Source organism: Balaenoptera musculus, chromosome 1, assembly GCF_009873245.2.
Source record: "Balaenoptera musculus isolate JJ_BM4_2016_0621 chromosome 1, mBalMus1.pri.v3, whole genome shotgun sequence".
NCBI classification, from domain to species: Eukaryota; Metazoa; Chordata; class Mammalia; order Artiodactyla; family Balaenopteridae; genus Balaenoptera; species Balaenoptera musculus.
In genome coordinates this window covers 17,370,951-17,395,391 of record NC_045785.1, presented here as the reverse complement: position 1 = coordinate 17,395,391, position 24,441 = coordinate 17,370,951, and the positions used below count along the sequence as shown (strand labels likewise).

At 39.3% G+C, this 24,441-nt stretch overlaps 1 protein-coding gene across 1 annotated transcript in view; it reads right to left on the bottom strand.

Moving 5' to 3' along the window:
* Window positions 1-24,441, bottom strand: part of ZBTB40 (zinc finger and BTB domain containing 40) — an 85,608-nt gene that overhangs the window by 24,599 nt on the left and 36,568 nt on the right. Inside the window, 5 exon segments of the mRNA XM_036873733.1 lie at window positions 453-645; window positions 4,557-4,714; window positions 5,316-5,508; window positions 21,910-22,043; window positions 22,515-23,284. Coding sequence (XP_036729628.1) covers window positions 453-645; window positions 4,557-4,714; window positions 5,316-5,508; window positions 21,910-22,043; window positions 22,515-23,211 — 1,375 coding nt within the window. The 5' untranslated portion in view covers window positions 23,212-23,284.

Here is a 24,441-nt window from a genome sequence, read left to right as displayed (position 1 = left end):
GGCTAGAGTTGGGCTGTTTTTCTAAGGGATAGTCCCCAGACCGGCTGGACACGAGGGGTGGTTAATTCTGGGCACTGCTGGAAGCAAACAGCACTCCCGGGGGAGTGGCGACATCAGGACCTGAGTTCCTGCTGCTCACACATGTGAGTGCTGTCAGTCCATCTGCTCCACAGGCGTTCACAGGTGGCACGTGACAGCCCCGGGGAAGCCACACTTGTAAACCCTGAACCACGGGACCATCGCGGGGGAGCTTAATGGAGAAGAAATCCTTAGATTTCCGATCCTAACTCCAGAGATATCGAGAATCACTGATTTGTGACAGCTAGTTTCTCTTTCACAATGGCCTTTCTTAACATTGTCTTATCTCCCCAGCAAGGAGCCAAAAGGGTGTTTTAAGCTATAATTTTCTGTAGGAGTGGTTCCAGTCCAGAGAGTCAATAATTAACTAATACCTGTGGTGCTCGGCAAAGCAGCTAATTTCTGCAAATTCTCCAGCAGAAGGCCCAAGTTTGGGAACGCCATCTTCACAGCCTGAAGGAGTTTTACCAAACTCTCAGCGCTCAGGGTCTTCTCTTCAGCCATTCTGTGCAACAAATTTTCTATTGTCTCCTTGGGTGTTCCACCCTCACAGCAATTCAGAATCACCTGCAGTGGCAAGCAATCAACCCGACACCAGTTACTGGCAATTCTAAATGCATTTGACACACCACTGGAAAGACCAGCAAGACAGCATTACAAGCCGCCCCGACTCCAGGTCCTCTTCTGCTTGTCTCTAGCACTAGTTTTGTCATAGTCTCTTCCTTATTCTGTTTCAATAAAAATCCAAAACATTCTCCAAACAAACAGCTCCATGAAAATCTTTCTTTTTCAGTTGCGGGTCTGTGCATATTCTTTGCCTCTGACAGTTTGCATTTTGTGAAAATATTCTTACGCTAGCAAGCAGCTTACATCTAAGCTTTAGATTGAGTTTGTTCAGACACTAAGATTGCAAAACTGACTGGCAATTAATAAATACAGTTACAGTGTTTTTCATCTTTGTTCAGTAAAGTACATGACAGTGGCAGAGGCTGCAAGTTCAGAGCAATTCTATTATTTTACTTCCTTTTACTTTATTTGCATTGCAATTTGAATACCCGGATACTTCAAACATTTGTCTGTGGCCTCCAAAATAATAGATCTCAAGTGCACTTCAGGATCATTTTTCTAGCGGATTCCTCATTATCTATCCCTCTCCTCCCCAGCGACCACATGCACCAGCTCAAGTCATCATCCCACAGTTCTACCCACTTGTTCTTCCCTGGTATGCTAGAGGGTTTTCTGAGTCAAGAGGGCACAGGCCTCCAGCAAAAGGTTGAAAAATCAAACACCTGACAGTTATTTTAAAGGTATTTTCCAATTACAATAGAACTAGCTCTTAATGGACTGCAACTAAATATGTATAACTCGGCTCTTGTGGATGATACAGGGGGTTATTTCAATACATGTAATCTACAGGTTCACAGTGACTGAATTTTGAACTTTCCTTTGGGAAAATGCCAGCTCTCAGGAGAAAGAGTCAAGCAGATGGTCATGGTAGCATGCCAGAGGACGCTATTATCAAATTACTTCTGTTTTAAAATAATAAATTTAGCTATAAAACCAAATTGGTTTTATATATGTAAAAGAAATATCTATAGTACATATATGAAAGGCATGTGTATATTATAAGTTAAGTTGTCACATACCTTGTCCATACAGAATATAGTCATTCTCTTTGTTTAAGGTGTAATATATATCAGATTTCTACTAAATGAGCCATAATTTAAAACTTAAGGGCTTGTATCTAAAAACCGTACTGATTTCTGTGCTATCTCTTAGCTCGTAAACAATAACCTGATACAAAATGAGGCAGCCAGATACTGTTAAGAGTGGGTATGAACTTTAAAGCCAGACAGGCCTAGTTTGAAACCCAGTTCTAAAATGTACGGCCTGTGTGACCTTGGGCAAGTTATTTAAGTCTTTAAACCTTATTCTTCTCATCTGCAAAAGAAGATAACAATACCAACTCTTGCACTGTCAGTATGACAATTCTCTAAAATGAAGCTGCCATTTGTAGAGCCGAGCATAACTCCTAGGACATATGTGATTGTTAATAAATGACAGTGGTTATTGATATCATTCGGAAGCAGGATGCACAGTGGTTAAGAGATGTGCTTTGTTTAGAAGTCTGGGTTCCGGTGCTGGCCCCAAGCAGCTGCGCCTTTGGGTACGCTGCTTACCATTCTTAGCTTCTGTTTCTTCATCTTTAAAGTTAGGGTATTAACCATAACTTCATAAAGTTGCTGCGAGGGTAGAATTTAGTAATGCTTTAAAGGTCCTCAGCACGCTGCTTGGCACACAGTAAACGATAAATAAATGGCAGCTATAGTAATTACTATTTTTGTATCTGTTTCCACTCCTGAAGTGAAAAAATGCCTATTTACCCCCAGAACCCAAGGTATGTTTACAGAAGGGCCATGGTACCTATGATTAGCATCATTCCATAAGAGAGAAAAAGTTCCAAAAGGCCTGAGAGCATGTTCCACATGGTGTAAAAACACCGTGCCTATGCGATCAACATTCACCTCTACACTCCTGCTTTATTATTTTGCTTCAATTTTCATGAGAAAGAGTAGCCTAATGAAGCTCTGGTGGAACCTCAATCCTAAGAAGTGTTTTTGTGATTTACAACTAATTTAAGTTCTTCTGCTTCAGCCCTTTCTGTCAAGTAAACTGAAAGTGACAGAAGAAAATGACAGCATGGTCTGCCTGGCTGCAGGGAATGGGGCTGAGTTTGGGCTCCACCTATAAATGCTATTTTATCAAGATAATGAAACAGTTCAAAGGACACATTCAATCTAGCTAATAAGGAAAAAGTTTGAATGAGTAATTGAATGAAATCACTAAACAAGGAATGAGATATTTCTAGAGCTATAAGCAACTTACTTAAACTGAGTGCCTGAAATTAAACTTAATCTGAAGTCTAAGGAGAAAACAGGGGTTTAATCTTACTCTGTTCGTATATTATCTTTCTCAAGAAGTGCAAAGGAGTTAAACTTTTAAAAACATAATTTGCAAAATATAATTTTGAGATTAAAGGTTTTTCCATTTTATATGAAAGAAAGAGCAATATAAGATCGAGAAGAAGAAAATCTAGGATCCAGTCCTCACTATCAATCCAGTACTCAGCCATCACACCAGTGGTTTCTAAACATTTTCTCTCCTGAACATTTAAGCCACTTCCCACAGTTTGACGCCACAAAAGTTCTCTGTCCCTATTCCTTCCTTCCAGATATAAAAATATTTTTAGCACAAAGTTGAAATCAATAACACCAACAAATACAGTTATCTAGTTGACTTGAGAAGTCATGCCAGCAGTTTTATGAGGATTTTAGCAGCTGGCTGGTGGGAGTGTAAATTGGTACAACCTTCCTGAAGGGCAATTTGGCAATATATATCAAACACTTGAAAAATTTTACTCTCTATTCCAAAATCTCACTTCTTAGAAATTATCCTGAGAAAATAATCTGAGAATTATGCAACGATTTGTGTGTAAAATGTTCCCCTGTAACATTATTTATAATAGCAAAATACTGAATAGCAAAAACTAAGAAACAAATGCCCCAAAATAATTAATGAATTATGGTATATCCATTAGACAATACAATGCAGCTACCAAAATCCGTATGTAGGTATGGAAATATATTCACAGTATATTCAATTAAAAAATAAAGTTACAAAGCTATATGATAATCCCATCCCAGGATGATTCAAATGAGAAAAAGTGGGAGCACATGTTCCAAAATGTTAGTAGTGATCATCTCTGGGTGGTGAGATGGTGGAAGATTTGGACTTTTTTCTTTCTGCTTGTTTTCCCAATTTTCTGAAGATGAACAGTGTATCATTTCTGTAAAAAAGTGTCATAACAATTAGAAATGTGCCTAAACACTTCAACTCTTGGGGCAAATGTGTTTTTTTTTATAAATTTATTTATTAATTGATTGATTTTTGGGTGTGTTGGGTCTTCGTTTCTGTGCGAGGGCTTTCTCTAGTTGTGGCGAGCGGGGGCCACTCTTCATCGCGGTGCGCGGGCCTCTCACTATCGCGGCCTCTCTTGTTGCGGAGCACGGGCTCCAGACGCGCAGGCTCAGTAGTTGTGGCTCACGGGCCTAGTTGCTCCGTGGCATGTGGGATCTTCCCAGACCAGGGCTCGAACCCGTGTCCCCTGCATCGGCAGGCGTATTCTCAACCACTGCGCCACCAGGGAAGCCCAAATGTTTTATATCAAAATCCCACGGAGTCAGAGCAGGAATAGCCATCCATCCATGCATCTAAAGATGTAATGTCTGACTACAGTACGCAAGGCACTCAGCAAGCTGGTGCAGGGGATACACGGAGGTATGAAGCAAGAACCTGAGCTTCAAGGTGCTTACTATGTAGTATGTGAAGAAATACTGCAAGGTAAAAAGTGCTCTGTGTCACAAAAGAGGTTTAAAACAGAGTGCTGCAGAAAGGAGGAAGAGATACTCGACAGTTACCCTTTTCTCAGAGCCAGTCAGGAATTCCTCCTCGCCTGTTTCCAGGAACTCCAAAATAGGTCTCAGCTGTGTGACACACCGGATCAGGTCCTCTTTGTGTTCTAGTAACAGAACAGACAAGGTCTTTCCCTCTTCTGTGCTCCCTGGGGGAGAAAGAGCTAGAGACGAACAAGAGAAGCTCGTCAATTTGAAGAAAATGACAGCATGGTTTGTCAAGAGAGATCTAACAGAATAGTAAAGTGATTCTCAGCCAATTTTGAGCACCCGAATGCAGAATCTCTTTTTGGAGAGGAAAATACTTTATTATTCTGTTTAAACTCTATGAAAGGAAAAATGTTTCATGTATCTGTCGAAACACAAAGCTGTAGAGCCAGCCAGAGGTTAACCTCCGGCTGGCAAGGCCACTGCTTTGTATCTAACCCAAATGAGAGAAACTTCAGGCTTTAAGTGCTGTCAGCAAACCAGTTCACCGTGGGCACTCAAAACACTGATTTGGATGTGTGGCTTTCTGAAGGGCAGGAGAACACTGATGGTATTCTCCAACTCCAAGATGTCAGATTAGTTAACTAGGGGGTAGAAATGAAGACTCAAATTCAGTTTGCATATATTAACATGCAGTCTCTGGAACTACAGGTAGAATTTATGTGAAAATCACTTTAACAATAACTAAGCCACTGAAGAAATGTATCACTGGAGCAAGCTTTACAGCATCTTCCCAGAATAAAATTCAGTCACTCAGGTGGATAAGGTTTCTCGTACCTTTTGGCTGCACTGCTTCTACAGCCTCTGGCTGTCCGTCTAACAGTGCTGCCTTCACTGCAGGATTAGAATCTTGGAACAGCCTCAACAGGCACACGACAGTCTGAACATCCAGGCTCTCACTTCTTACTTTATCCAGGATTCTCTGGAATGCTGACTGTCCTTCTTCACCCACAAGACATCCCATTATGGTCTGTAGAACACAAGTGCCCAGAAAGACAGATTAGCCAGCCATAAGAACTCCATGCTCCTTGGATTTGGCAAGTGGGCCCTCAACAGTTTGATCCCCGCCTACTTGACCTTTCTATGGCATTTGACGGTACTATCACCTCTGCAGCACAATTCTCCTCTGACTTCTTGACACTGAAGCATTTTGGGTAAGAACTCGCCTTTCTGACCACTCTTTTTCTGCCTTCCTCACTGGCTCTTCTTCCAAATCCATAAGCAAAAGCAGTACCTAAGACTGGTTTCAACTCTTTATTTTTTCTCACTTTATATACTCTCCTTTTGAAAAGCTCTCAGACATATAGCTTTAACTATCACCTTTATGAAGACAACGCTGAAAACCAGTGCACTAATCCTGAACTCTGTCTCAATCCAGAGCCACAGTGTCTGTTAGATGTGCCTTATCCTCCAGGGGTCTCAGCACCATATGCCTAAAACCCAACTCCCTTCATGACTTTTCAAAACCTAGAGCATTAAAATATCAACAACTCCAGGGGTAAAATAAACAACATTAGCATTCCTTTCTTCGGTCTGACAAAGCATCTCTCACACAAATGGGAGGAATGCCAACTGGAAGGCAGAATTAATATTTCTATTTCAGCAATAATGAAAAACCTGGTAATCGAAAATTTCATGAGTATAGTCTTATGTATAATCTTTATATTTCTACTTGGCAAAACTACAACTTACCTCTGATGTTTTTTAGTGTCGATACTATAAAAGAAAATAGTTTTCTCATGAGAGTCTTTAGAGAGCAAAAAGGTTTTCTAGACACACACATGCACACACAGCCACATACACAACACAAAAGGATCTCTTGAATATGTATACTGGCAAAGTTCACCTAGACAGTTATTATATATTCTGACAGTAATTATATGTTTAAAATTGTTGTTTAGAGGGACTTTATCTTCTTCTCTCCTCCAAATAAACAGGATTATAAATGAGTTAGACTTTGTGTTTCTTGAGTTTGTTCTAGCTTGTTTCCTGATCAGAGAGCTACGTTAAACTTAAAAAAAAGGTTCCTATGAATTTTGGTCATCTCCAAAAGTAAACATAGATAAAACACAATTTAATAATCCTTATTAAGTTTTTACTGGAATAAGTAACTTCCATGAACATAAGATAAACTCATTTTGTCTCTATTTTAAAAATAATAAACAAATGAGATAAAAATGTAAGTTGAATGTTTAATTCTCTTTGGTCACATTTATTCATCCTTTCTTGCTTTTATTAGTTGGCCTAAAATCTCTTTAGAACGCCTCTTCCCTGACAGCAGTAGGGACCTGAGGTAGGCAGTCTCAGGTTCCCGGTATGCCTCCAGGTTTTCATGCCCTTGAGCTGAACCTAATGACTTGCTTCTAAGGAAAAGAATATGGCAAAAGTAATGGGACACCACTTGTGAGGCTAGGTTACTGTGACTTCCGTTTGCCCATGTGTGGACTCCCTCAGTGTCTTTCCTCCATGGGATGCAAGCTGCCATGTTGAGAGGTACCCTATAGAGAGGCCCATGTGGCAAGGAACTCACATCCCCGGTCAACAGTCAGTGAGTGAGCTTAGAAAGAGACATTCCCCAGCTGAGCCTCGACATGTCTGCAGCCCAGGCTGACACCCTGAGTGCAGCCCTGTGAGGGACCCTGAGCCAGGGACTCAGATAAGCTATGCCTGGATTTCTGACCCACAGAAACCGTGAGGTCATAAACGTTTGTTCTTTTAAGCTGCTAAATTTTAAGACTAATTTGTTCAACACAGGAATAGGTATCTTATAAAGACCCACTATTGCTAATGCCCTTAGTTTTAAACCTGTTTCTTCCTCTTTATTTTCCATTTCTATCCTCCCTCCCTCCCTCCCTCTTGTGCACTTAACTGATACAGCATACAGCTATCTCATTCTATCCTAGGCCAGTTTTCTTCCCCCCGAAGCTCTCCGAATACCCCAGATCCACCTCTCTCAGTATCCAATTTGTCTGGCATTATCATTTGAGCCAGTGGGGAAGAGAAGCTTTCATCAATGGTGGCATCTGATGCGCTTCTCATTATCCTCTCTGCTGTTTCCTCCTCTGCAGAACTGCTCAGCAGTGAAATTAAAACATTTGTTAACTTCATTGCTCAGCAGTGACACCAGGGTGACCATCTGGGAAGAGAAGCAGGGGTAGGCTGATGAAAGGGCCAGGAGGGAGCAGTCAGCTGCCTGGAAAGCCCTGCTCTCTGCTCTTTCTTCCAGCACCTACTGGGGACCTGCACCAGAGCCAGTGCTGTAGCTTACTCCACCAGCCCCCTAAGCTGCCTGGGGCTCCACAGTGGAGTGAGCCCTTTTCTGAAATAGGGGATCTGACTAAACAGAAGGGTGTCACATATTGCAACAGGCTGGAATTCACTGATTGCTATCATGTAACAGAACTCTAAGAAATGGACCAAAACAGAGTTTTATTCTTTAACCAGACATTTGGAACTCCTTTGATTCTTAGAGTTAAAGGTACTTCAATAAATTTGTATCAATTCATGGTCACAGAAGTACTCAAAGTACTTTTATCTATGAGTGAAATATAGGTCAATATATTTAAAGATGGGACAGTTTTCTTTCCCCCTGTTATATGTGAAAAAACCATTTACTCTTTCCCTTACACTCAGATCTTTTAATTGAATTTACTTATTTTCCCAACCACTTGCCTACTGCCTGCGGATTTGTCACTGTTACACTATATTCTTGTTCGCTCATGCCTTCCCGAATGCTGAGGGCCAGGCAATGGTAATAATGAGACAGACCACAACAGCTCAATACCATCCCAGATACCGTGCATACTTGCCATCTGCTTTACTCCTTACATCAGATGCTGGAGGCATTACTACGACCACTTAAAGGAGAGTCAGAGAGGTGAAGTAACTTGCCCAAGTTTGCATGGCTAGTGAGCAGAGTACCCGGATGAAAAACTGAGCTCATTCCAATGACCTGGCACCCCTTTCACCCAGTTCCATCTCCCAAACTTTGAGTGTAACCAAATCCATTTCACTGGATTTTATTGGACTTACTAGAATCAACATCACTTGAACACTGGGTAGCATCTAGACAATCTGTACCATTCCTCCTGGTCTCACTGATTAGTGAAGAGACTGGTATACAATAGGTGCTCAATAAATGTTTGTTTAACTGAATGAAATTCCCTTCCCATAAGACCACTAGCCCTTCTAGCTACAGCTGCATATCTTAGATTTAATAATTAGGAGAGAGGAGATCTGAAAAAAACAACTTAAGTTCATCTCTCATAGACCTGTAAAGTGAACCCTATCCACTCACTTCTCAAGAAGGTTACCCTATAGTGTGTCAGTGAACACAGTCCACAAAACACTGCCCTACAGGTCTTGGCAAACCTCTGAAGTAGTAACACGGATGAAAACATCAGATTCACATAAGAGCCTTCACTGTTGTTTGCCTTTGAAACAAAGTTGAAGGAAAAAAGGATGCTACCAGGTCTTCAGCTTTGGGAGTCTTTCTAGAACTTTAGGTGAAAAGTAGATCAAACAGCAAGGAAATCAATAGTAGAAAAAGTTATCTCCTTATTCTAGTCAAACACTCACCTTGCTATCTACACAATTAATTAAAAGCAGGGACACGGCTAGGAACAAAGCAAGTAGACAATTAAAAGTTCTAGCATAAAAGGTGAAAAAAAGTATAAGTTTGCCTTTAAATACAGGTTTTACTCAGCTCAGCCGGAAAGCCTCTTAGGTCAGTATCAGCTTTTTCTAATGGTAAGAGATACTACACTGAGATAAAGACAAGGGGAAGCCACTTTCCCATCCCGGCACCCAAGAGATTTCTCCTTAATCAGTTTTGGCTTTGGTTTCACACAATTCGAGCTGCCCAGGTTCTTCTCATATTGCTGCAATCACTGCTCAGAGAATGGCTTTGCCACCTTTCATCATTTATCTCAGGAAAGAAAATAATCAGGACACTGGTTCATGATGTCCTCCCTTAACACAATCCAGGCCAGGTACATACCTCATATCTGTTTTTAAGAAAAGGAACAGGCTGGTCCATCTCAATCAGAACATCACTCACAAGCCTTTAACAGGCCTCAAAATTACACACCTAAGTGTAGATTATAGTTAACATTGAGCCATCTTTTTAATTTATGATGATGAACCAAATAACAGCCAACAACAACAAAAAACATTCAAAGCTCTCTGGGAGCTAAAGATGTATAAACAGAACAGTGACAAACAAAACCCCCAAACAACCTTTACAACTGTAGCTGAAATGCAGAATGATGTTCCAAGTGAACAGTTCTAATAAATACATTCGACACTGAAGTATTTTGGGGATTCCTGTAGTTGGGTGACTTCTGTATACACTTCCCAAAAAATTACATACGTGGCAGGATTTCTTTGTTGTCAAGACATTCTATAAGGATAGGGATCCAGTCTTATTTATGTTTATTTTCCTAGCAACCAGCTCAATGCCTGGCACATACCAGTTGCTCAGTAAATATCTGCTGTATCAAGGAGAAAGCAAAGAATAACGCTTGGGAAATGGGTATTCAGCAGCTACTCAAAACACTGAGAGCTGTCAGCATAGACACTGTGACATCTGCCATCATACATTAAGAATTTTGTTAAGCCATTAACTTCTCCATCAAAACTTCTCAAAATGTAGTCTAGAGATACCAAAAAAGCAGTCCATGGGGAACTTGTTAAAGATGGAGATTCCCAAGCTCTACCACAACGTAAGAATCAGACTCTGGAAATGCGGCTGGAGGTGTACATTTTAACAAGTCCACCATTTTAACAAGTGCATCATTTTTATATATACTGAACTGCTGTTCTAGAGACTGATGGCTTTGTACGAGACACTACACCTGCAGTTCAGGAAGCTACTTCCAAGGGTAATGGTACCTATTTGAAAGCATGACTTGCAAATTAAGCTTAAACATCAACAGCAAACCATCTCATGTCAGAGTAAGTGACCACGGCACTAGGATATTATAAGGCATTACGTGAAAAAGGAGTTTCAAGACTGAGTCTAAAAATGACTTTTTTTAAATGACTTTTTAATTTTAAATAATATTTTTAAATTTTTAATCACTTTATTTTTTTATTTATTTCTTTTTTTTCTCCCTTTTCTTCTGAGCCGTGTGGCTGACAGGGTCTTGGTGCTCCAGTTGGGTGTCAGGCCTGAGCTTCTTAGGTGGGAGAGCTGAGTTCAGGATATTGGGCCACCAGAGACCTCCCGGCCCCACGTAATACCAAATGGTGAAAGCTCCCCCAGAGATCTCCATCTCAACACTAAGACCCAGCTCCACTCAACGACCAGCAAGCTACAGTGCTGGACACCCTATGCCAAACAACTAGCAAGACAGGAACACAATCCCACCCATTAGCAGGGAGGCTACCTAAAATCATAATACGGTCACAGACACCCCAAAACACACCACCGGACATGGTCCTGCCCACCAGAAAGATCCAGCTTCATCCACCAGAACACAGGTACTAGTCCCCGTCACCAGGAAGCCTACACAACCCACTGAACCAACCTTAGCCACTGGGGGCAGACACCAAAAACAACAGGAACTATGAACCTGCAGCCTGCGACAAGGAGACCCCAAACACAGTAAGTTAAGCAAAATGAGAAGACAGAGAAACACACAGCAGATGAAGGAGCAAGGTAAAAACCCACCAGACCAAACAAATGAAGAGGAAGTAGGCAGTCTACCTGAAAAAGAATTCAGAGTAATGACAGTAAAGATGATCCAAAATCTTGGAAATAAAATGGAGAAAATACAAGAAACGTTTAACAAGGACCTAGAAGAACTAAAGAGCATCAAACAATGATGAACAACACAATAAATGAAATTTAAAATTCTCTAGAAGGAATCAATAGCAGAATAACTGAGGCAGAAGAAAAGATAAGTGACAATGGAAGATAAAATAGTGGAAATAACTAACACAGAGAAGAATAAAGAAAAAAGAATGAAAAGAATTGAGGACAGTCTCAGAGACCTCTAGGGCAACATTAAATGCAACAACATTCGAATTATAGGGGTCCCAGAAGAAGAAGAGAAAAAGAAAGGAACTGAGAAAATATTTGACAAGATTATAGTTGAAAACTTCCCTAATATGGGAAAGGAAATAGTCAATCAAGTCCAGGAAGCATAGAGAGTCCCATACAGGATAAATCCAAGGAGAAACACGCCAAGACACATATTCATCAAACTATCAAAAATTAAATACAAAGAAAAAATATTAAAAGCAGCAAGGGAAAAGCAACAAATAACATACAAGGGAATCCCCATAAGGTTAACAGCTGATCTTTCAGCAGAAACTCTGCAAGCCAGAAGGGAGTGGCAAGACATATTTAAAGTGATGAAAGGGAAAAACCTACAACCAAGATTACTCTACACAGCAAGGATCTCATTCAGATTTGACGGAGAAATTAAAACCTTTAAAGACAAGCAAAAACTAAGAGAATTTAGCACCACCAAACCAGCTTTACAACAAATGCTAAAGGAACTTCTCTAGGCAGGAAACACAAGAGAAGGAAAAGACCTACAATAACAAACCCAAAAATTTAAGAAAATGGTAATAGGAACATACATATCAATAATTACCTTAAATGGATTAAATGCTCCAACCAAAAGACACAGACTGGCTGAATGGATACAAAAACAAGACCTGTACATATGTTGTCTACAAGAGACCCACTTCAGGCCTAGGGACACATACAGACTGAAAGTGAGGGGATGGAAAAAGATATTCCATGCAAATGGAAATCAAAAGAAAGCTGGAGTAGCAATCCTCTTATCAGACAAAATAGACTTTAAAACAAAGACCATTACAAGAGACAAAGAAGGACACACATAATGATCAAGGGATCAATCCAAGATGAAGATACAACAATTGTAAATATTTATGCACCCAACATAGGAGCACCTCAATACATAAGGCAAATGTTAACAGCCATAAAAGGGGAAATCGACAGTAACACAATAATAGTAACACCCCACTTTCACCAATGGACAGATCATCCAAAATGAAAATAAATAAGGAAACACAAGCTTTAAATGACACATTCAACAAGATGGACTTAATTGATATTTATAGGACATTCCAGCCAAAAACAACAGAATACTCTTTCTTCTCAAGTGCTCATGGAACATTCTCCAGGATAGATCATATCTTGGGTCACAAATCAAGCCTTGGTAAAATTAAGAAAATTGAAATCGTATCAAGTATCTTTTCCGACCACAACTCTATGAGACTAGATATCAATTACAGGGAAAAATCTGTAAAAAATACAAACACATGGAGGCTAAACAGTACACTACTAAATAACCAAGAGATCACTGAAGAAATCAAAGAGGAAATCAAAAAATACCTAGAAACAAATGACAATGAAAACATGACGACCCCAAACCTATGGGATGCAGCAAAAGCAGTTCTAAGAGGGAAATTTATAGCAATACAATACTACCTCAAGAAACAAGAAACATCTCAAATAAACAACCTAACCTTACACCTAAAGCAATTAGAGAAAGAACAAAAAAAAACCCAAAGTTAGCAGAAGGAAAGAAATCATAAAGATCAGATCAGAAATAAATTAAAAAGAAATGAAGGAAATGATAGCAAAGATCAATAAAACTAAAAGCTGGTTCTTTGAGAAGATAAACAAAATTGATAAACCATTAGCCAGACTAATCAAGAGAAAAAGGGAGAAGACTCAAATCAATAGAATAAGAAATGAAAAAGGAGAAGTAACCACTGACACTGCAGAAATACAAAAGATCATGAGAGATTACTACAAGCAACTATATGCCAATAAAATGGACAAGCTGGAAGAAATGGACAAATTCTTAGAAATGCACAAACTGCCAAGACTGAACCAGGAAGAAATAGAAAATATGAACAGACCAATCACAAGCACTGAAATTGAAACTGTGATTAAAAACCTTCCAACAAACAAAAGCCCAGGACCAGATGGCTTCACAGGTGAATTCTATCAAACATTTAGAGAACAGCTAACACCTATCCTTCTCAAACTCTTCCAAAATATTGCAGAGGGAGGAACACTCCCCAACTCATTCTACGAGGCCACCATCACCCTGATACCAAAACCAGACAAAGATGTCACAAAGAAAGAAAACTACAGGCCAATATCACTGATGAACATAGATGCAAAAATCCTCAACAAAATACTAGCAAACAGAATCCAACAGCACATTAAAAGGATCATACACCATGATCAAGTGGGGTTTATCCCAGGAATGCAAGGATTCTTCAATATACGCAAATCAATCAATGTGATACACCATATTAACAAATTGAAGGAGAAAAACCATATGATCATCTCAATAGATGCAGAGAAAGCTTTCGACAAAATTCAACACCCATTTATGATAAAAGCCCTGCAGAAAGTAGGCATAGAGGGAACTTTCCTCAACATAATAAAGGCCATATATGACAAACCCACAGCCAACACTGTCCTCAATGGTGAAAAGCTGAAACCATTCCCACTAAGATCAGGAACAAGACAAGGCTGCCCACTCTCACCACTATTATTCAACATAGTTTTGGAAGTGTTAGCCACAGCAATCAGAGAAGACAAAGAAATAAAAGGAATCCAAATCGGAAAAGAAGAAGTAAAGCTGTCACTACTTGCAGATGACATGATACTATACATAGAGAATCCTAAAGATGCTACCAGAAAACTCCTAGAGCTAATCAATGAATTTGGTAAAGTAGCAGGATACAAAATTAATGCACAGAAATCTCTTGCATTTCTATAAACTAATGACGAAAAATCTGAAAGTGAAATTAAGAAAACACTCCCGTTTACCATTGCAATAAAAAGAATAAAATATCTAGGAATAAACCTACCTAAGGAGACAAAAGACCTGTATGCAGAAAATTATAAGACACTGATGAAAGAAATTAAAGATGATACAAATAGATGGAGAGATATACCATGTTCCTGGATTGGAAGAATCAACATTGTGAAAATGACTCTACTACTGAAAGCAATCTACAGATTCAATGCAATCCCTATCAAACTACCACTGGCATTTTTCACAGAACTAGAACAAAAAATTTCACAATTTGCATGGAAACACAAAAGACCCCGAATAGCCAAAGCAATTTTGAGAACGAAAAATGGAGCTGGGGGAATCAGGCTCCCTGACTTCAGACTATATTACAAAGCTACAGTAATCAAGACAGTTTGGTACTGGCACAAAAACAGAAATATAGATCAATGGAACAGGATAGAAAGCCCAGAGATAAACCCACACACATATGGTCACCTTATCTTTGATAAAGGAGGCAAGAATATACAGTGGAGAAAAGACAGCGTCTTCAATAAGTGGTGCTGGGAAAATTGGACAGATACATGTAAAAGTATGAAATTAGAACACTCCCTGACACCATGCACAAAAATAAACTCAAAATGGATTAAAGACCTAAATGTAAGGCCAGACACTATCAAACTCTTAGAGGAAAACATAGGCAGAACACTCTATGACATACATCACAGCAAGATCCTTTTTGACCCAGCTCCCAGAGAAATGGAAATAAGAACACAAATAAACAAATGGGACCTAATGAAACTTAAAAGCTTTTGCACAGCAAAAGAAACCATAAACAAGACGAAAAGACAACCCTCAGAATGGGAGAAAATATTTGCAAATGAAGCAACTGACAAAGGATTAATCTCCAAGATTTACAAGCAGCTCATGCAGCTCAGTAACAAAAAAACGAACAACCCAATCCAAAAATGGGCAGAAGACCTAAATAGACATTTCTCCAAAGAAGATATACAGATTGCCAACAGACACATGAAAGAATGCTCAACATCATTAATCATTAGAGAAATGCAAATCAAAACTACAATGAGATATCATCTCACACCGATCAGAATGGCCATCATCAAAAAATCTAGAAACAATAAATGCTGGAGAGGGTGTGGAGGAAAGGGAATACTCTTGCACTGTTGGTGGGAATGTAAATTGATACAGCCACTATGGAGAACAGTATGGAGGTTCCTTAAAAAACTACAAATAGAACTACCATATGACCCAGCAATCCCACTACTGGGCATATACCCTGAGAAAACCATAGTTCAAAAAGAGTCATGTACCAAAATGTTCATTGCAGCTCTATTTACAATAGCCAGGACATGGAAGCAACCTAAATGTCCATCGACAGATGAATGGATAAAGAAGATGTGGCACATATATACAATGGAATATTACTCAGCCATAAAAAGAAATGAAATGGAGGTATTTGTAATGAGGTGGATGGAGTTAGAGTCTGTCATACAGAGTGAAGTAAGTCAGAAAGAGAAAAACAAATACAGTATGCTAACACATATATACGGAATCTAAGGAAAAAAAATAAAAAGCCATGAAGAACCTAGTGGCAAGACGGGAATAAAGACACAGACCTACTAGAGAATGGACTTGACGATATGGGGAGGGGGTGGGGTGAGATGTGACAGGGTAAGAGAGTGTCATGGACATATATACACTACCAAATGTAAAATAGATAGCTAGTGGGAAGCAGCCACATAGCACAGGGAGATCAGCTCGGTGCTTTGTGACCACCTAGAGGGGTGGGATGGGGAGGGTGGGAGGGAGGGAGATGCAAGAGGGAAGAGATATGGGAACATATTGTATGTGTATAACTGATTCACTTTGTTATAAAGCAGAAGCTAACACACCATTGTAAGGCAATTATACTTCAATAAAGATGTTTAAAAAAAAAAAAAGAAAGAAAAAAAGGGAGAAGTCTCAAATCAACAGAATTAGAAATGAAAAAGGAGAAGTAACAACTGACACTGCAGAAATACAAAGGATCATGAGAGATTACTACAAGCAACTATATGCCAATAAAATGGACAACCTGGAAGAAATGGACAAACTCTTAAAAAAGCACAACCTTCCAAGACTGAATCAGGAAGAAACAGAAAATACAAACAGACCAATCACAAGCACTGAAATTGAAACTGTGATTAAAAATCTTCCAAAAAACAAAAGCCCAGGACCAGATGGCTTCACAGGTGAATTCTATCAAACATTTAGAGAACAGCTAACACCTATCCTTCTCAAACTCTTCCAAAATATTGCAGAGGGAGGAACACTCCCCAACTCATTCTACGAGGCCACCATCACCCTGATACCAAAACCAGACAAAGATGTCACAAAAAAAGAAAACTATAGGCCAATATCACTGATGAACAAAGATGCAAAAATCCTCAACAAAATACTAGCAAACAGAATCCAACAGCACATTAAAAGGATCATACACCATGATCAAGTGGGGTTTATCTCAGGAATGCACGGATTCTTCAACATATGCAAATCAATCATGTGATAAGCCATATTAATAAACTGAAGGATAAAAATCATATGATCATCTCAATAGATGCAGAAAAAGCTTTCGACAAAATTCAACACCCATTTATGATAAAAACTCTCCAGAAAGTAGGCATAGAAGGAACTTACATCAACATAATAAAGGCCATATATGAGAAACACACAGCCAGCATCATTCTCAATGATGAAAACCTGAAACCATTTCCATGAAGATCAGGAACAAGACAGGGTTGTCCACTCTCACCACTATTATTCAACATAGTTTTGGAAGTTTTAGCCACAGCAATCAGAGAAGAAAAAGAAATAAAAGGAATCCAAATTGGAAAAGAAGAAGTAAAGCTGTCATTGTTTGTAGATGACATGATACTATACATAGAGAATCCTAAAGATGCTACCAGAAAACTACTAGAGCTAATCAATGAATTTGGTAAAGTAGCAGGATACAAAATTAATGCACAGAAATCTCTTGCATTCCTATACACTAATGATGAAAAATATGAAAGAGAAATTAAGGAAACACTCCCATTTACCACTGCAACAAAAAGAATAAAATACCTAGGAATAAATCTACCTAAGGAGACAAAAGACCTATATGCAGAAAACTGTAAGACACTGACGAAAGAAATTAAAGATGATACAAACAGATGGAGAGATATACCACGTTCTTGGATTGGAAGAATCAACATTGTGAAAATGACTACACTACCCAAAGCAATCTACAGATTCAATGCAATCCCTATCAAACTACCAATGGCATTTTTCACAGAACTAGAACAAAAAATTTCACAATTTGTATGGAAACACAAAAGACCCCAAATAGCCAAAGCAACCTTGAGAAAGAAAAACGGAGCTGGAGGAATCAGGCTCCCTGACTTCAGACTATACTACAAAGCTACAGTAATCAAGACAGTATGGTACTGGCACAAAAACAGAAATATAGATCAATGGAGCAGGACAGAAAGCCCAGAGATAAACCCACACATGTATGGTCACCTTATCTTTGATAAAGGAGGCAAGAATATACAATGGAGAAAAGACAGCCTTTCAATAAGTGGTGCTGGGAAAACTGGACAGCTACATGTAAAAGAATGAAATTAGAACACTTCCTAACACCATACACAAAAATAAACTCAAAATGGATTAAAGACCTAAATGTAAGACCAGACACTATAAAACTCTTAGAGGAAAACATAGGCCAAGCACTCTATGACATAAATCACAGCAAGATCCTTTTTGATCCACCTCCTAGAGTAACGGAAATAAAAACAAAAATAAACAAATGGGACCTAATGAAACTTAAAAGCTTTTGCACAGTAAAGGAAACCACAAACAAGACGAAAAGACAACCCTCAGAATGGGAGAAAATATTTGCCAATGAAGCAACTGACAAAGGATTAATCTCCTCAATATACAAGCAGCTCATGCAGCTCAATATCAAAGAAACAAATAACCCAATCCAAAAATGTGCAGAAGACCTAAATAGACATTTCTCCAAAGAAGATATACAGATTGCCAACAAACACATGATAGGATGCTCAACATCACTAATCATTAGAGAAATGCAAATCAAAACTGCAATGAGGTATCACCTCACACCGGTCAGAATGGTCATCATCAAAACATCTACAAAAAATAAATGCTGGAGAGGGTGTGGAGAAAAGGAAACCCTCTTGCACTGTTGGTGGGAATGTAAATTGATACAGCCACTGTGGAGAACAGTATGGAGGTTCCTTAAAAAACTAAAATCAGAACTACCATACAACCCAGCAATCCCACTACTGAGCATATACCCTGAGAAAACCATAATTCAAAAAGAGACATGTACCACAATGTTCATTGCAACTCTATTTACAATAGTCAGCACATGGAAGCAACCTAAATGTCCATCAACAGATGAATGGATAACGAAGATATGGCACATATATACAATGGAATATTACTCAGCTATAAAAAGAAACAAAATTGAGTTATTTGTAGTGAGGTGGATGGACTTAGAGACTGTCATACAGAGTGAATTAAGTCAGAAAGAGAAAAACAAATACTGTATGATAACACATAGATATGGAATCTAAAAAACAAATGGTTCTGAAGAACCTATGGAAAGGACAGGAATAAAGATGCAGACATAGAGAATGGACTTGAGGACACAGGGAGGGGGAAGGGTAGGCTGGGATGAAGTAAGAGAGTGGCATGGACATATATACACTATCAAATGTAAAATAGATAGCTAGTGGGAAGCAGCCACATAGCACAGGGAGATCAGCTCGGTGCTTTGTGACCACCTAGAGGGGTGGGATAGGGAGGGTGGGAGGGAGACGCAAGAGGGATGGGATATGGGGATATATGTATACATATAGCTGATTCACTTTGTTATACAGCAGAAACTAACACACCATTGTAAAGCAATTATACTCCAATAAAGATGTTAAAAATAAATAAATACATAAAAATTAAAAAAAGTAAAAATACTGAGTTAATGTATCAGCAAACAATAGCAGTTGTCACCTACTGAGCTCCTTCTATGTGCCTGGCATTTTAGTATGAGTTTTACATAAATCTTAATTAATTTCACAATGACCCTATGATGTAGGTGATAACACTCCCAAATTTTACAAATTAGGAAATTAAGGCTTTCAGAGATTAAGCTGCTGAAGCTAACAATACTAGTAAATGGTAGAGCTGGATAAATGAATGGTATATCCATACAATGGAACCCTGCTCAGCAATAAAAAGGAATGAACATGCAACAACTTGGGTGAACCTCAAAATAGTTATGCTGAATGCAAGAAGCCAGACCAAAAGGAATACAGATTATATGATTCCATTTATAAAATACTCTAGAAAACGCACATTCATCTAGAGAGAGAGAAAGCAGACCAGTGTTACCTGGGGAAGAGCAAGTGGAAAGGGGCAGGATGGAGGGATTACAAAGGGATGTGAAAACATTTTTAGGGGTGATGGATATGTTCACTATCTTGATTGTGATGATGATTTCGGGTTTCAAAACTTAGCAAACTATAACCTTTAAAGGTGTACAGTTTGCTGTACATCAATCATACCTCAAGCTGTCTAAAATAAAGTGAGAGAGAAAGAGAGAAGTACGGGGCCTACATACAAAGCAGTACCTCCCCAACTCTATATTTAATTTAATCTTACGTTCTTAAAGTATTTTTCCCTTTTTCTTTCTGTAGCTGAACAATTTATTATAGAATAAAACAGAATCAGTTTTAAATATAGCTACCAAGTGATTTGTAGTGCTCTTACTCTGACCTCTAAAACCGAGGAAGAAATAACATAAGCCTGTAATGATCACCAACAGTGAATCAGTGTTATTGCAAAGTACTATTAACGTTATTGCCATCAAATGATTAGGACAAGCAGTGGGGGGGAAATGCTGAATGAATCCCTGTACAGCAAACATTTCTTGAACACCTGTTATGTGCCAGACACTTTTAGGTACCAGTGTTAGGAAAAAAATGCATAAGACACAGTTTAAGTTAGTACAGAGGTGACACTAATAATTTGAGTATTGCTGATCTAAGGAATGATGTTGCTCCTCTGTAACCAAAGTTAAGTGGAGAGGAAGTCTTAAGAGAGAAAATGAAGAGGTGTGTCTATAAGCTATCGAGGTAACAAACTAGCGACAAAATGATGGATTGAACAGTTAAGAGAACATCCAAGTGCAAAAATATAAAACCATAATGTCCTTCAGCATAATCAGTACAAAGAGTACCAAGGATTTACCACTTGAAACCTCCCCTGAGAGAGTCATCAGGGTCAGCCCAGTCTTGTAAACAGCTTATCTCTCAAAAAAACAATTTATAGCCAACTGTCGATAAACCATGGTTAAAGTAAATACTTGACCTTGAATTTGTTTTTTTAAAAAGTAACTTGATATCAATCAGGGAACTATTTAAATAGTAGAAGGCATTTATTGCTTGGATTAATAGTAACTAACAGACACTAAATTGTCTACAGCAACATGGGAGGCCTCCCCACGCTACCCCCTCAGTCAGATGAGCAAGCCTACAGGGTCAGTGCCCGCTCACTCTGCCAGCACCTCTCAGAATGGGAGGCATGGCCGGGAGAAAGGGGAAGCAAGGGAGTCCTAAAGGGGCAGTGCAGTCAACCCTGCAGCGTCAGGTGTGAGGAACTGGGTAGTGAGGGAGCCCACAGGCAGGGATGCACCTCACTGAGATAATGGAAAAAACAGAAAACGTCAACTAAGAAATAGAGCATGATAACCATTTGACAGTTTTCTGTCAGGTGATGCCTATGTACGTTTATACATACATGACATACACGCATCATTTTTACCCCTTTAGGAGGTAACTCAATGTGTAAGAGAAGAGCTCTAAAGTCAGAATGCTTAGGTTTGAATTCTTGCTCAGAGTTTAGTTTTATGAGCTCTGCAACCTTGGCCAAGTTACATCACCTCTTTGAGACAGTTTTTCTCATCCATAAAACAGTGATAAAAAATAATAATATCCACCTCAATGATTTTTGTGAGGATTAAATGAGACAACATATGTATTGATACCAAGTGTATCAAAGTAAGTATTCAATAAATGTTCACCATTATTGTTTTTATGTCTGAAAATGACCACTGTATTCCTAAACACAATGCAATTTACTGTGTAAGTCCATATTAAATCCTTTTCGTACCATGCTTTGAGTATTTATTGTTGTTCGGTTTTTTGTTTTTATTACCTGATCTCTGATTTGGGGTTATCCATGACTACCTTCTGCCCCATTTTATTCCTGATTAATCAGGAGGAAATGGTAAGCTCAGTTAAGTATCCTGGATCAAAACCCTGGGATCCACCTAGTGATCAAAATATAACTTCGTTTTGAAAGTATCTTGCCTAACACTTTTGCACAACTTTCCTTTAGGGGATAAATGTCAAAAAAAAAAAAATTTAAAGTTTGAAAAAAATTGAGACCCTGATAACTGATCTGCTATCCTGAGAACACTAAACCAGCAAACAAATAAAACTCACGGCACCTACCTCCTTCTGTGCACCTTTAATTTCTGAACATTCTTCTAGTCTTTTTAAAACATCCTGGGTAATCAAGAGTGCATCTGAGAAGATTTTTTCATTTTCTAGAAGAAAATTCAGCTGGTAATGTTTCCCCTCATACTCTGAATGTAAAACAAAACAAAATTTTAAAAATCGGTGATTGATTACTTGAAATGATTTTTAAAAGTTTAAGCTGTCTGAGAACCTTTAGGTCATGTACTGCTTTTGTAAATAACAGCTAATGTATCAGTTATGAGTAATAGCAAAACAGCATCTCTAATAGCTTCCTCCTTTGTGCCATCATCATCCTAGTTAAAATAATGGGTAAGAATCAAAAATGGTACATGGTTATTTCAATACTGTTTTTCTGTTCTGTGGTTCATCTTCAGGCTTGCAACACTCAAAACCACAGACACTTTTAAAAGAAGAATGTCCCAGTACAAGTATTGCATTGGATTTTGGTTTCCAATCTAACAGTGGTCTTTGATAAATTTATCAATGAAACAAACAAACAAAAAACTCACAAAGATCACTGAATCTAGTAATTGACAACAGAAGGACAGATTACAAAACAACTATTAAATGAATATTACCTGGTTCTGGGCTTGCTTCCTTTGCCTCACTAAAGGTTTGTACAACAGGAGAAGAGGAAAAAACTTCAGCTGTCAGAGGAGTCTCCACTGGGGTGTCTGCATTCCCCTGAATCCCTTGGGCAGCACAAGGATCCACACTCATCTCTTGCACAACTGTTTGGATCACTTCCCCCATCTCGGCTTTCACAGGGCCCCCTGGAGGGGTGGAAACCTCCGGGGAAGAATGAAGCTCTCCAGCACCCTCGGAGGAAAGGATTTCTACTTCAGGCTTCTCCAACTCCTTCCTGGATGACTCTGAGGATGGTGTGGAGACATCCCTCACCACCTGACCCTGAACAGAGCAGTTTACAAGGCTAGTTAGAAGGTTTTTACAACTAACAGCCACATCAAACATCTGTAGGCTGTCGGCTAAGGAGATGATTTTGGAGAAGTTGTGCTTGCCCACAGGTAGTTTGCCAGTGTACATCATTTCTAACAAGAGGGCAAACTCCTCAGGGCTCACGACAGATGCATCGATGGAGATGGTGTCTGTGTTGTCCAGCAGGGTTTTGAACAGGAGGCTGGCAGCAGCCAGGACAAGTTTGTGGGCCCTGAAGTAAATGGTACCAATGGAAATGGTGCAGTCACAGAACTGCTGCTCCTTGCACAGCGTGTAGAGCTGCTGCAGCAGCTGCCGGCTATAGTTGGGGAGCTCCATCGCATCAGCTCTGCCTGAGGACTTCCTTTCCTCTCTTCTTCCAGAATCACTTTGTGAGGATCAGCACTAGACCCTGGAGAAACCCCAAAAATGCCATGTTAATACTTCGTAAGCACACAGGGAAATGCCCTGAATGAAATATTAAAATGAACAGGCAATTCACTGGTTCATTCAGCAAATGCTGCTGAATAGGAAGGGGTACTGTGCCAGGTATACTGAATTAATCATGATAATAACTGGCATGGGTTTAACTGCATGAACAGGACTATGCTTAGTGTGTCATCTGGATGATCTCATTTGATCCTCACAAAAACTCACTAGAAAAGTACTGTATCCTCCCCATTTTATAGATGAGACTGAAGCTCAAAGAGACTGAGAGAACCAGCTTAAGGAAAAATAGCCATTAAGTGGCATGCCCATGTCTCACTGATTTCAAAGCTGTAAGTAACTACATTGCTAAATGCATTCTGCTCTCAAGTTCTCAGCCAAATGAAGGAGACATATATATATATATAAACAGATTTATAATACAATGTCCTCATATTACTTGACCTATCTGCAGCACTGAATACAGGTCGTCATTCCCTCCCCTTTAAAATGCATTTTTCACTTGATCCTGTGCTCTCTGGTTCCTTTGCTGGGTCCTCTGCATCACTTTGGCCTCTAAAGTTTGCTGTGCTCCAGGACTGTCATCTCACTTCTTCTCTCTCATCTGATTCCACACCTTTGAAATATCTAAATGTTGAGAGCTTTCAGATTTATATTTCCAGCTCAGCCCTTTCCTCTGAACTGCAGACGCACACTTCCAACTACCTACTGAACATCTCCAATTGGAGGCCTGTTAGATTTCTTAAACTTAAATCCAAACTCCCCTGCCATCTTCCCCACTTCACAGCAATTCTGTCCCTTCTAGCTGTTCAGACCAAAAACCTAGAAATCATCCTTGACTCCTGTTTTTTCTCATATCCCTTACCCAATCCTTTATAAATCCTGTTGGCTCTACCTTCAGAATATATCCAAAATCCAATCACTTATTACTACCTCCACTGGTTCTACTCTGGTCAGCCCAAGCCACCATAACCTTTTATTTGGATATTGCAACAATGTCCTAATTGGTCCCCCATGCCTCCACCCCTTCCTAGCCCTACCCCTACCCTACTCTATCTTCAACCCAGTAGTCAGAGTGATCTTTTTAGCACATAGCCATATATGTCACTTTGCACAAAAGCC